At 38.6% G+C, this 13254-nt stretch overlaps 1 protein-coding gene across 1 annotated transcript in view; it reads left to right on the top strand.

Annotated features, from left to right (window-relative positions):
• The first annotated feature begins 709 nt into the window (after nt 1–709).
• LOC126292248 (sortilin-related receptor-like) overlaps nt 710–13254 on the top strand; it is a 177653-nt gene continuing 165108 nt past the window's right edge. Inside the window, exon 1 of the mRNA XM_049986146.1 lies at nt 710–1116. Within this exon, the coding sequence (XP_049842103.1) occupies nt 865–1116 (252 nt within the window). The 5' untranslated portion in view covers nt 710–864. The remainder of the gene's footprint in view (nt 1117–13254) is intronic.

Raw genomic sequence — 13254 nt, 5'->3', positions numbered from 1 at the left:
TGTATAACAGCATTATCACATAGGCTCAATCGTAGGTAAAGCAGGTGGAAGACGTTTGCTCATTGGAAGGATACTGGGAAAATACAGTATGTCTGCAAAGGAGTCTCCTTGCAAAACACTTCTGTAACTCATCCCAGTGAACTTGTACAAAGGAGGGCAGCATAGATGGCGACGGGTTTGAGTTACGTGCTGGGCACTGTCTCTGAAATGCTGTAAAGCCCAAAGTGGCATAAGCTTAAAAACAGATGCCAACTATCCAGAAAAAGAGTGCTGTGTAACAACGTTGCAAGAACCAGAATTACGTGAGGAATGTAATTACATACTGCGCTACCCTGCGTTCTCTCCGTTAAGTGCCAGCAACAAGAACAGAAGCACACACATAGATATTTTACCGGATATTCTTCCTGTATTGGATAATGGAACGGCAATAAACTGTTCAATGTAATAAAATGGGAAGTATATTCCACCATACAATTAACAGTGCTTAGCAGAATATGGATATGGACACAAGAAGACGTAGTTTATGTCAGTTGTTTTTTAATTGATTGACTTATGCTCTTATCAGAAGTCGCACTCAAGCCCAGAAGACACCTCTTTGTTCGCCAGACTGCCTGGATATCACTCATGGCAGTCGGGAAATCTGCAGGCTACACAGCATCTGAGTCATCATTTATACGATAATCTCGAGCGTTCCATGATAGACTAGCTCGAAAGCACAGTTGCCCACTGCGCATGCGCCGCCAGCTGTCACGTGAGGAGGCTTACCAGTCCAGTCCAGTCAGCCCTGGTGCAAAGTGCGGCAGTCAGTGTGCAGCTGTTGCAGATGGTGTTTGTGCTGTGTCTGTGCTGAGCGCGAGTTAAAAGATGGCGCGACGCAAGAGGTTAGCGCCGCTTCTGCTACTCATGTTCGTAGCTCTGATAGTCCGAGAATCGCACGCTAGCGTGGAAACACGTCCCAAAACGTTGCACGTAAACCAGGAGGATTCCCGGCTCCACAAGAGGACAGTTGTTTTCAATGCCCAACAGGACTTTGACAGCGTCGCCGATTCGCCGGATATGGATATCGGAGCACGCAAGAAGAGGTCGACAGATCTGCCGAAGTACAATATGACAAAGGTAAGGAAACTAGAACACCGCTAACGCCCATACGCATCGGCCCCTGGACAAAGAACCAACTGGTCGATACCCCAGCGAAGGTTATGCGCAATAAGCGCGGTGTTTTCAAATTGATGCGTCACCAGTTTTCACACTAAATGATCAATAAGTGTAGTAGATCACCTGTGTATGGTGGCTTGAATAATGTTTCTCATTTCGTTCAGCCTCATACAGTAAAACAATGTAATGTTGTCAAATTAAGCAAACATTACAGATATTCCGGAAGACGATGGCAGGTCGCGCAAGGGCTTGATGCAAACGTCATTCGTTAGTTGTAGACAGGTGATTATCGCTGTAGGTGGACAAGAGTGTTTTTTCCGGAATAAGATTTTGCAGTTTGTTGTTAGACCTCGGTACATACGTTGGAAAAATATTTGACATTTCTTGTCACATTTTACATGACTCACGTCAGTACTGACTTCTCACACTGATTATCGCTTTCCTTTGTGTGTGATTTTTGAACACTCGCCAAAGCGTCTGTCATGTAACATCCCACTGGCAGCATAAAAAAAAAAAAAAAATAGACGCATCACAATATTATAGTGTTGGCAACAATTTGGCAGGACAACCGGTGCGGCAGAGTACTTGGACTGTAGAGAAAATTTTTTTCTGTCGTCATACTAATAGCGCAATAAGTAACTTCATGAATGAACGATATTTTATCTAAAAATGTAATTAGATGGCGGTGTGTAATACAACGTTGTCTCGATAACATATTCCGCCAATTAATCCTCCCTTCATGACTTTTGCGTTTCCTTTTGTTAAACTATACAACACGAACACAAAATCACTATCTTTTCCCACCCAGTGATTTAACTGGACCTTCCATTTTGTTAATGTATACCTTACTATTCAATGAAAGTAAGAAAGAGATAAGTTTAGGGAATGGAATGCTATATAAAATTGAGGTCATGTAAACGGCGCAGTGAAGGGATTCCACAACCTAGGAAGCACAATAACTCATGTCACATCCGAAGGAAAGAGTATCTCACATTAGCCTTCCTTAATATGAGAAAAAATGCTCCAGAACATCTATGTGAAGCACAGAGTTGTATGAATCATTTGCTGTCTAAACATTGGAAAAGTAGGGAATATAAGTATTTGACACAATTTTTATTTTTTACATATAATGTGTTTCTTAAGACTTGCTCGCCAGATGTGACTCAAACTCCTGGTATGTACAGGACATGATGAACAGATGAATATAAATGTCTAGGTGAGACGTCATTAAAAATTACCATTAATTTGCTGCATTCATTGAAGCATTTGCTAATGTGGAATGAGTTAAGATGTACATTATGAAAGAAAAGCAACCTTTACTTTGTTAATGCCTGCATCACATTGCTATGTAATCCAGAATGAATTTTCACTCTGTAGTGGAGTTTGTGCTGATTTGAAATTTCCTTCAAATAAAAACGGTTTGGCAGACTGGGATCCATAATCTTTGCCTTTTATGGCAAGTGCTCCATGTTTGCTATGTACTATTGCTGCCTAAATATTTTAAGTTCAATGTTGTAACATTTTGTGGTAGGGCATAATGGAAGGAGGGCTTTACTTCCTCTATTGCATCAAGTACATACATGTTTCTTTGCCCTATTAGTTTAATATTTACTTGACAACTGGTATTTATAAAACTATGACAGTTATTGCATATAATCTTTTAAATATTATTTTCTGTTCTGGTCAGTCAATCTACATGTCAGTGGTCGGTATGTGAGAGCTGGCATTTTTAGGTATCAATACCTTATTTCTTTTCCTTCATTTTTTCGTGTTATAATTGAGTGGTTATGAAGCAACCATGTCCATTATCATTTTAAAACTTTGTTTTGACCAATTCCTGTCATGTATATACTAGCAAAAAATTGGGTTTTTGTAAGCTTTTACATACCTGTTTAACGGAAACAGTGTGTCATTTCACAGGTGTCAGCCAAACTAGATGCCAAGAACAGCACAAGCAATGGTGACCTAGGAGTTTTTCTTAAACCAGACTTGAATTGGTGAAGGGTTATCTATGATGAGTTATCCAGAATGAAATTTTCACCTTGCAGCAGTGTGCAGTTATATGGAACTTCCTGGGACATTAAAACTGTGTGCCGGACTGAGACTCAAACTTGGGACCTTCGCCTTTTACAGGCAAGTGCTCTACTGACTGAGCTATCCAAGCACGACTCATGACTCGTCCTGACAGCTTCAATTCCGTCAATACCTTGTCTCCTATCTTCCAAACTCTTCAGAAGGTCTTCTATGAACCTTGCAGAACTAGCACTCCTGGAAGAAAGGATATGTCTGGAAACATCCCCTACGCTGTGGCTAAGCCATGTCTCCACAATATCCTTTCTTCCAGGGAGCTAGTTCTGCAAGGTACGTAGGAGACTTCTGTGGAGTTTAGGAGGTAGGAGATGAGGTACTGGCAGAATTGAAGCTATGAGGACAGGTTGTGAGTCATGCTTGGGTAGTTCAGTTGGTAGAGCCCCTGGAAGTTTCATGATGAATTATGTTGTCTGCTTCATATACTTGGTGGCTATTGATGTGCGCACTGCGAAATGTGGAAGGACAAACTCTGTCCAGCCATTGCTTTCCCATGCTGGGATTTATCATCATAAATGTTTTTGTGATGTTCTGATGCACCTTTTTTCGTTTATTTACTTATTCAGCTTGGATAAGAATAATGGTGGTAACTGGATATACTTTTTCCAATAAAATCATATTTGGATTTGCTTTAAGTGATCTGCAGAAACGGTGGACAACTTAAATCTTGATGGTTGGCTAGGGCTTAGCCCCTACTTTTCCTGAATGAATGTGTGTGCTGGGCCATAACACTACACACACTCTCAGTATTTTATGAACTCGTGTGAATGGATAGTTGGCTGTTTTCATTATAAATGCTTTCATGGACACCACTTTTATGAATATTTGTCTGCCTTCTCTAGGATGGATTTTTTTAAGATAGTGCACATTCGCACCATCTAGAGGTGCTCGCAAGTGGTTAGTACTGCGCAATTAAGATTTCAAAGCATGTCCCTGGGCTCTTACATTCATCTTCATTGAGGTAAGGTGAAGTATGTAACTCTTTGCTGGTTGTTTTTACAGTGAATCCCTTACCATGAGCTTATAAAAGTTGTGTGAAACATTGCAGATGGTCATTGTATTTCTTGTCTTCAGTTCAGAGACTGGTTTGATGCAGCTAGTTTTCACAGCTTTATCTATAGAATTCTGTGTTAGAAAGCCTGTCCTTTGACATTTTTAATATGTGATTATTTGGATCTACTTTCTCTTCTTTAGCATTCTACATTACTGGGTGTCTTAAATATTTTTTGTAATCTCATATTCTCTGATATCTTCATAAGGTTTGACACTCAAAAACTTTCAGTTTATCTTTTGAGGATTGATAGGTTTTCCACTTCCATTTACTGAACTCTTAAAACATCATGCAACATAATAATAAACAGTGGTAAGCTTTTATGTCTAATTGTATGTTGTACCTCCTTCAGATCATAACACTGGTTCATACGTGACAACCACGTGTTACTTTCTGAAATGTGAACCAAGTTGGAAAAGGTAATTATCCACTCAGCATGTGATATGTTCCCATAATGTATATCTTGATTTGTAGATTGTAGTTTTTATACAAAAATTACTGTTATTAGGATTTTAGTTTGTATCGCCCGTGTGGATTTTTTCTTCAGGTTGTAACATAATTACTCAGTGTATGTTAGTATTTAGGGATGCCATTGTAACTTAATGTAAAGCTACTACATTTTATTTTTTAAATATTTAAAAAAAATGTATTATACAAATGACAGTAATAAAGAGGGTACTAGTTACTATTGATTTCACATACCAAGGAAATGGAAGCAGCAAGCAAGAGTTTAACCATTATGTGTAATGGCAGCATCCTACCATGTGCAATTTATGATGAGCCATCATGACTTAGATATAATTGATATGTATATTTAGTTTCCCAACTGACATATTTGTGATCTAGTATTAATTTATATCTTAATGTCTGAATATCATTGTTCTTTCATTCATGTAACAATGAATATAGCTACACGATAGCTGAAATCAATCTGCAATAAACAGATTAAAAATTTACCCCGACGACACCCTGCCTCTAATCTTGTATCTCATTAATACAGATATGGAGCACGCTGTTTCCTGTTCCACTTCAGAAAGAGTAACAGTCATAACTATAATATTAGAAGGAGAAATGACGTACACTATCCATCACCTGGTCTTAGTGTGACACCAAAAAGAATGCAGTATTCTGCACTATTTACTTAGTAATGTAAAGAGTAACATAGAAAACAAATGGCATTCAATGTACATAGAGGTAGACAACCATTGTAAATGGTGATCATGGTATCATATTTGTCACTGGCAAAGTGTGTTACACTTATAAACTGACCATGTTTTACATGCAAACAGGTAGCTAATATATCGACAATGTGTTAGGTATTTCTTACTTTTCACGAGATATTCTGTGTTTATATTAATCTTGTGGTATTGGCCAAAGATCACAGAGCCACACCAAAGGTAGCAATGCAGATCAAGCCACAGACTTTACTAAAGTCTTGCTGCAATCCACGATGGCAAATGGGAGTCACTCCTGAAGATCACGACTCCTCTCTCGGCAGAGCATCACACCAGAGGTCAATATAGAGTTGTGCACAGGAGCACTCTGCCCAATTTGTAACCTCAGATATGGCTGTTACTGTCATCGTGTAGGACAGTGACAGTTCTTAAAGTTTCTGATAAATATACTTTTGCAAAGGTTGCATTTTGTACACCAAGAGAATGATTTGTCAGTAAGAGTGTCAAGTGATGCATTGCTAGTCAGTGAAAGTTGTGAATTATCCGGTAACCCTGTGGGGAAACAAGTGTGCCAAAGTTGAGTACATTTTTAATGTACTCATTTATGTTACACTGTGAACCAATACTGAATTGGTTCTAGTTTGATGAGACTTCTCCCAAAGCAGTTAAAAAAACCCACATGTATGGCTGGATTAAAGTAGTTTTGTCTGGTCACAACACATCTTTAGTCTTCTTTTTCTCAGCAATTTTATAACTGCTTTGCACCATCCCAGATTGCTTCTGTCTTTACATTGCTTACAAATGCTACACTGTCTGTGCATGGGCAAGACTGCTAATGTTTACACACTGCAGGTGCATTCTTTTTGTGTCAGTTTTAGCAAATTCTCTATTGCTTCTTCTAAAATGAGATTCTCCGTCTACTTTGAACTACAAAATTTTCGGTGTGTTCTATTGATGACTTTATTCCTTATAAGGCTGTTCTATACTCATTTTACGTAATATGATTGATTTTGTGAGTTTCAGATCCTCGTGATTTTCTTATCTTCTGTCTGTGTATGGTGTTATGTGTGTGTTGGATTATTATCTACAAGTGCTATTTGACATTGGATTAACTGAAGAATTCAATACTGCTTTACCAACTTTGTACCAAATTGTCATGTTCCAAATTAACCCAGTCACTACAAACGCTACAGATCATCCTGTCACAACAGGCTACATTAAAGAAGAAGAAAAAGAAATGTTGTGGTGTTCTGGTTTCTCTCTGTTTGCACACATAGTGTCACACACTACATTGTTATTTTCTTATGGGGTGAAGCCAACGTCCAACATGAGAAGGTTCAGTTGATCCTGGGTGTGTATAAAATTCCGTGTATCCTCCTCATTATGTGTTGCAGGCTAAAGGCTAAACAGAGAATAGTGTGTGGCTCTGTTGTAAAAGTCAATTGGCATTTTCCTGTTAGTTCTATCTTTATATGGATAAGTCTTTTGGAATGGGAAATCAACAGCACTATAGAAATGATAGCAAGTAACACAGTTTCTTCTTCTATAGCTCACGGCATAAGGTGATGAATTTTCATTTAATGTGGGACGAATGAGTGTGCTTTTCCAACATGTAGGTATGACTGTTCTGTCTCTCAGATATTTTCTGTTAAAGACTTTAGTTGAAATTCTGGACATTGTCCCACATTTTTAATAATTCACAATAAACCTGATCTTTGCACAAGCCTTAATATTATTTATTGCTTGCTGCTGTATTTTGCTAAACGATAGAAGGATGGGCGATATCTCGGGCACATGTACCTGGGACTTCAGAAATAAAATACAACTGTGGATCACTGGATATACTGTTTGTGTATTTGCTAATAATTTTTATTAGTCAGTATTTTCTTCTAATATAAAATGAGTTTCAACAGGTGAGTTCATTGAAATAACTCTACATTTTGACTACTGTCACTTTCATTGTCTTCGTATGAAGTGTCGAAACAATACCTTGGTAGCCATTTGAATGCCTCAAACACCAACTGGAATCATATCTGCTTGACAGCTCATTTTGCTCAGAAAAATGTCTCAATATGTAATGACATAAAGTGTGTGTGATTAAGGCACAAAGAGGGCAAGAAAGGTGGAACTTATAAATGTTGTGGTCTTCATCTGATGACTGGTTTGGTTTAACTCTCCACATTAGTTTATCCTGTAAAGGCTTGTAATTTACAAATAACTACTGCAACCTACATCCATTTTAACGATAAACTGATCTGTTCTTTTAGTCAATGTGTGCCATTATCATTTTTTCCTCTAATTTGATGCAGTCCCTCCTCATTAGTTACTTGATCTGCCCATCTAACCTTCAGTGTTCCCTTTTCTGTACAGGCTGCATTCCATACAAATGCATACAGGAAAGACCTCATAAAACTTAAGTCAATATCAGATATTAATAAATGCCTGTTTTTCAGAAATATTTTTCTTTCTGTACCCAGTATGCATTTTATATCCTCTCTACTGTGGCTATTGTCGGTCATTTTGCTGTGCAAATAACAAAACTTGTCTACATTTCATTGTTTAATTTCCTAATCTAATTCTCTCAGCATCACCTAATTTAATTCAACTACATACCATTATCTTCATTATCTTTTCAAGAGTCTATCCATTTTGTACAGCCACTCTGCCAAGTCCTTTGCTTTTTCTGTTAGAGTTAAGATTGAACATAGTTAAGTATAAATGTATGTCTAATTTGTTCTATTAAAAGAAAAAGCTTAAAACTGTCGTGTAAATAAACAATTTGTTACTATGTTATTCAGTAAGAAATAGCAGTATAATTCTAAAACTTGCTCATTCCGCACCTTAGTGAGAAGTCCACCATAATGTGTAAATAACTAATTAATGATTGTTGAGTCAACATAAGTTGATGCCTTCAGTTGCAGAGGGCTGGATGCAGCAGCTTTGCTAGCTTACCTCAACCAGTAATGTATCATGATTTTGTGAACATCTCAATGGCAACGCCTCAGTGTTGTCATAGCTCTGCATGTGGCTACTGTTTTCGCTTGCAGCCATTAGTACTTTGCAGTTGAAAGCTGACAACAGTGCTGTGAGCTGTTGGGCATCTTTGTACATAGTCTCGAACATAATGCTTGACGACCGCCTACAGTTAACATTGTCTCCAGTGCATGATATTGTGGCACCTTACAAAGCCCAGAGGATCACTCATAACTATCATACTGGGAGAAATTTTCAGGTGACCATCTATACTGTTACCAAATTGTCATTGTTATGTTCTGTTGTTACATGGCCTCTTCACCTGTTTTGAGTTCGTAGATGGTACAAGTACAAAAGTTTAAATGAACTCAACTATGTCACCTACCACCCCCAGTGCACTACATAGCTGCAAGTTTTTTGAAAAAATTGTATAAAACACACAAAAACTGAATTAAGCACAAAAAGGTGGTTAAAGCTTATACTTGATATTCAGTGTCAAATGAAAACTGAATGTTATTGAATGTAGTAGCCTGTTGTGTATTCTATCTTGTAAACATTTGCAGATAATCGTGGAAGCCATCTCAACACTGAATGAATAAAAGTACCGAAGGAAATTTTCACTCTGCAACGGAGTGTGCACTGGTATGAAACTGCCTGGCAGATTGAAACTGTACACTGGACCGACACTCGAACTTGAGATATTGCACTTTTGCAGGCAAGTGCTCTACCGAATGAGCTACCCAAGCGAGACTCGCTCTGTCCTCACAGTTTTACTTCTGCCAGTATCCTGTCTTCTATTTTCCAAACTTCAAAGAAGCTCTTCTGTGGAATTGCAAAACTAGCCCTTCTGGAAGAAAGGATATTGTGGAGATGTGGATTAGCAACACTGCAGGGCATGTTTCCACAGTTAAATCTTCACTCTGCAGCAGTGTGTACATTGATTTGAAACTTTCTGGCCAGTGAAGCAATGAGGAGGGGATGCGAGTCATGCTTGGATAGCTCAGTTGGTTTGGCGCCTGCCTGTTTGGTTTGGCGCCTGCCTGTTTTGTTTGGTTTGGCGCCTGCCTGTTTGGTTTGGCGCCTGCCTGTTTTGTTTGGTTTGGCGCCTGCCTGTTTGGTTTGGCACCTGCCTGTTTGGTTCGGCGCCTGCCTGTTTGGTTTGGCACGTGCCTGTTTGGTTTGGCACGTGCCTGTGAAAGACAAAAGATCTGTTCAGAGTTAGTCCCAGTCCAGCAGGTTATTGGAAGCGTTCAATCTGTTACGGCCCCTGGGCATAATGGTGGCGTGGTGTGTGATGTCATTATGGCAAGGTGTTTTTGAGTTGGTTCATGTTTGTAGGTTTTGTTTTATTTGGTGAAGTCCTCTGTTGGGGGATGTTGACATGTACACATGCGATATTGGATTCATTTGAGTCTGATTATCGCTCTGGTAACATGGGTTTGTTGCCGTCTGGGTAATCAGCACTGTAACCTGGATTTGGAAGTGTCTCCTTTGTTTCCAGTGACGCGTGTTTTTGTGTGTGTGTGTGTGTGTGTGTGTGTGTGGTGATTTTGTTAGGTGTGATTAGTTTATTCAGGGGGGGGGGGGGGGGGGACCTAGGTGAATTTGTTGATAAGTAATTTTTGTTTTGCTTGTATTTTAAAGTAAGTCTGATGTTTTGTTTGTTTTATATCTGTGGTGTTTCAGATATGTTTTAGTTGCTCCAACATATATGCAGGTTTTTGGGTTTTCAAGTTGTGGAGGTTTTGGTAGTGTTTTCTGAGTTATGTTGGTGTGTGAAGTTTGTGGTTGTGATTTTTTTATTTGTGGTTTGCCAGTAGGTATCGAGAGCTGCGTTTGAGCTGTATAGGTCAAGGGAAATGTCAGATTATGCTTTTGGGAATTGCAGATATTGGTTTTTTGGTATTGAGAATTTGGTTTGCCTGATTACAGCTCATGATTCTCCAGTGATGCCTGGGGAGATCAAATCTACATCTACATCCATACTCCGCAAGCCACCTGACGGTGTGAATCATTGTATCCACACAGAAGGAGTCTTAACTGGTGACTGCACCCACTGGTTTTTCCCTTGAACGATGGAGCAAACCCAATCTGCCCATACTGATTTAAGTTTTCTGCAATTTCCCTAAATCACTTAAGGCAAATGGTGGGATGGTTCCTTCAAAAGGGCATGGCTGCTTTCCTTCCCCATCCTTTCCTAATCTGAGCTTGTGCTCCATTTTGGGAATTGCAGATATTGGCTTTTTGGTATTGTGGGTTTGGTTTGAGCTATGTAGGTCGAGTGAAGTGTAAGATTCCTGTTGCTTTTGTGGCTGTGGTGTTATGTCATAAGTTGAGATTTTTTTTGATGGTGCAGTCTTTTTGTTTTGTTATATACTTAGTTTGTCCCCACCATAAAACCCATATTTTGTGTGGTTGTCCCATTGGTTTCATTTTATTTTTGGAGTGAGGTGTTCTTGTGTCATTCTTATTTTTGTTCGCATTTGTTGGCAATTGCATGTACTTAAGATTCCTTCACCATTCACTATACACTGGAAGTAGGCATTTCTGCCATATTGATGACGTCATGGATCAAAGCAAATGGGTGAAATCAGATGTGTCTCTACCAGAAAGTTTCAGGATGATAATAGTAACACTGTAGTCATTGAAATCGAGGAAACTGTCGTGGTGCACAACAAACATCCTATTTTGACCCTCTTCCATTGTCAACCATTAAAGGAAAATTCAGTGCATGCAGTCACCAGTTAAGAACTCTTCTGTGTCGATGCAAGAATTTGATCTCCCCAGGCATCACTGGAGATTAATGAACAATAGTCAGACCATAAAAGGTAGATATGGTTTATTCACTACACAATTAGGGATGCGATAATTCTACACATTGTAACTATAGTGCCTTCTTTCAGCTAGCCACCATGTTTGCTGACTTTCATCCTTTAGTGTACAAAGAACAGTGGTGGACAACCTCTCATAAGGTGAAGTGATCAAATAACTGGGGGAATTAGATGTGGGGATGTAAGACTTTTTAAGCTTTTGATTGTGCAAATTTTCCCACAAAGGTTGTGTATTTATTTGTATTTGTCTTCGTCTTCATCATATGGCCAGTCCCTCTCCAAATATACCAAGCGTCTCACAACCTTGTACTGAGTGGGGTAACGCAGCCTTTAGCACACTGGAATTGGATTTAGGATGACAGTTATTCAGATCCACATCCGGCCATACTATTTACGTTTTCTGTGATTTCCCTAAATTACTTAAAGCAAATATCTGGATGGTTCCTTCAAAAGGGCATATTTTTTATATTATTTTTTTATTTTTATATGTAATTTTTATGTATAATTTACCTGAATGTGCATGTTTTCAGATGCTCAAGAACACAGAGGGTTACATTACAATTTAGACACCACCAAGGCATTTCTTTTTTTGTCATACCTTTCTGTTTTGGCACTTACAGCCTTGGGATACACTCCGAGGGCTCATATCGGGTACAATTTTTATCTCAATAAATGGTATCTTTTTGGTAAAATGTCACCCACTAAGTGGACTTAGTTCAAAATTGGAGACTCGGGTGCCTTCTGCCTGCACAACTGTCAGTGCCAGAGTTATGCTCTGGTTGTCCATTGTGTGTTAAAGGCCTCAACTCAGATATGCTAGGCACTGTTTGCTGTAAACAATTGTACTACTCAGTTGAACAGTTTGAGATCAAGAATTATCTTATGAAACGTTCATATGCTAAACTGAGCGCTTGGGATCTGTCTTGACAAACAGACAAAATGCGGTGACTCGCAGAGGAACTAATAGAAACTTGGTCCTACATGTTTTACATTTACAAATACTGACTCGGTGCACGTCATAGTGAGAGGTCACAGTTGTGATCTACTGAATGTGTAAATAGCTGACTGAATATACCAGAATGCTAGATAATATTACATGTGTTCACTCTTTGTTTTATGAAATTATCTCTTGAGGTAATGCAGCTAAAATAAGGAAAAGCAATAGTTTAGCAAATGTGAGCTGTTCGAATATTGTGTAAATTGAGATATGACACCCATCTTCAAAAACGGATGAATGCACATTTTCACAGTGATGTAAACTGATAAAATTGTCGCGAGCTCTCTAGTGGGTTCTTAACCACTTGACATGGCTGGAAGTTCAAGCATTTTATCAAGTTTTAAAAGATTGGGATTTCTGATTCTTTCTTTTCTGCACACTTAATCTTTAGTGATACTCTTGGATGTTAAGTCAATTGCTGATGAACTTCAAATTATGCAAGATCAGAATAAGATAGAAAACTAATTTCCTGATAATCAAACAATGGACTATCCAGGAGAAGGTAATGATAAATGAAAAAGATACACACTTGGAAGAGCAGTTGAACGGAATGGATAATGTCTTGAAAGGAGGATATAAGATGAACATCAACAAAAGCAAAACGAGGATAATGGAATGTAGTCAAATTAAGTCTGGTGATGCTGAGGGAATTAGATTAGGAAATGAGACACTTAAAGTAGTAAAGGAGTTTTGCTATTTGGGGAGCAAAAAAACTGGTGATGGTCGAAGTAGAGAGGATATAAAATGTAGACTGGCAATGGCAAGGAAAGCGTTTCTGAAGAAGAGACATTTTTTAACATCGAGTATAGATTTAAGTGTCAGGAAGTCATTTCTGAAAGTATTTGTATGGAGTGTAGCCATGTATGGAAGTGAAACATGGACGATAAATAGTTTGGACAAGAAGAGAATAGAAGATTTCGAAATGTGGTCCTACAGAAGAATACTGAAGATTGGATGGGTAGATCACATAACTAATGAGGAAGT

Source organism: Schistocerca gregaria, chromosome 9 (assembly GCF_023897955.1).
Source record: "Schistocerca gregaria isolate iqSchGreg1 chromosome 9, iqSchGreg1.2, whole genome shotgun sequence".
In the NCBI taxonomy this organism is placed as follows: Eukaryota; Metazoa; Arthropoda; class Insecta; order Orthoptera; family Acrididae; genus Schistocerca; species Schistocerca gregaria.
The sequence above is the reverse complement of the archived record's forward strand: the minus strand, read 5'-3'. Positions and strand labels throughout refer to the sequence as shown.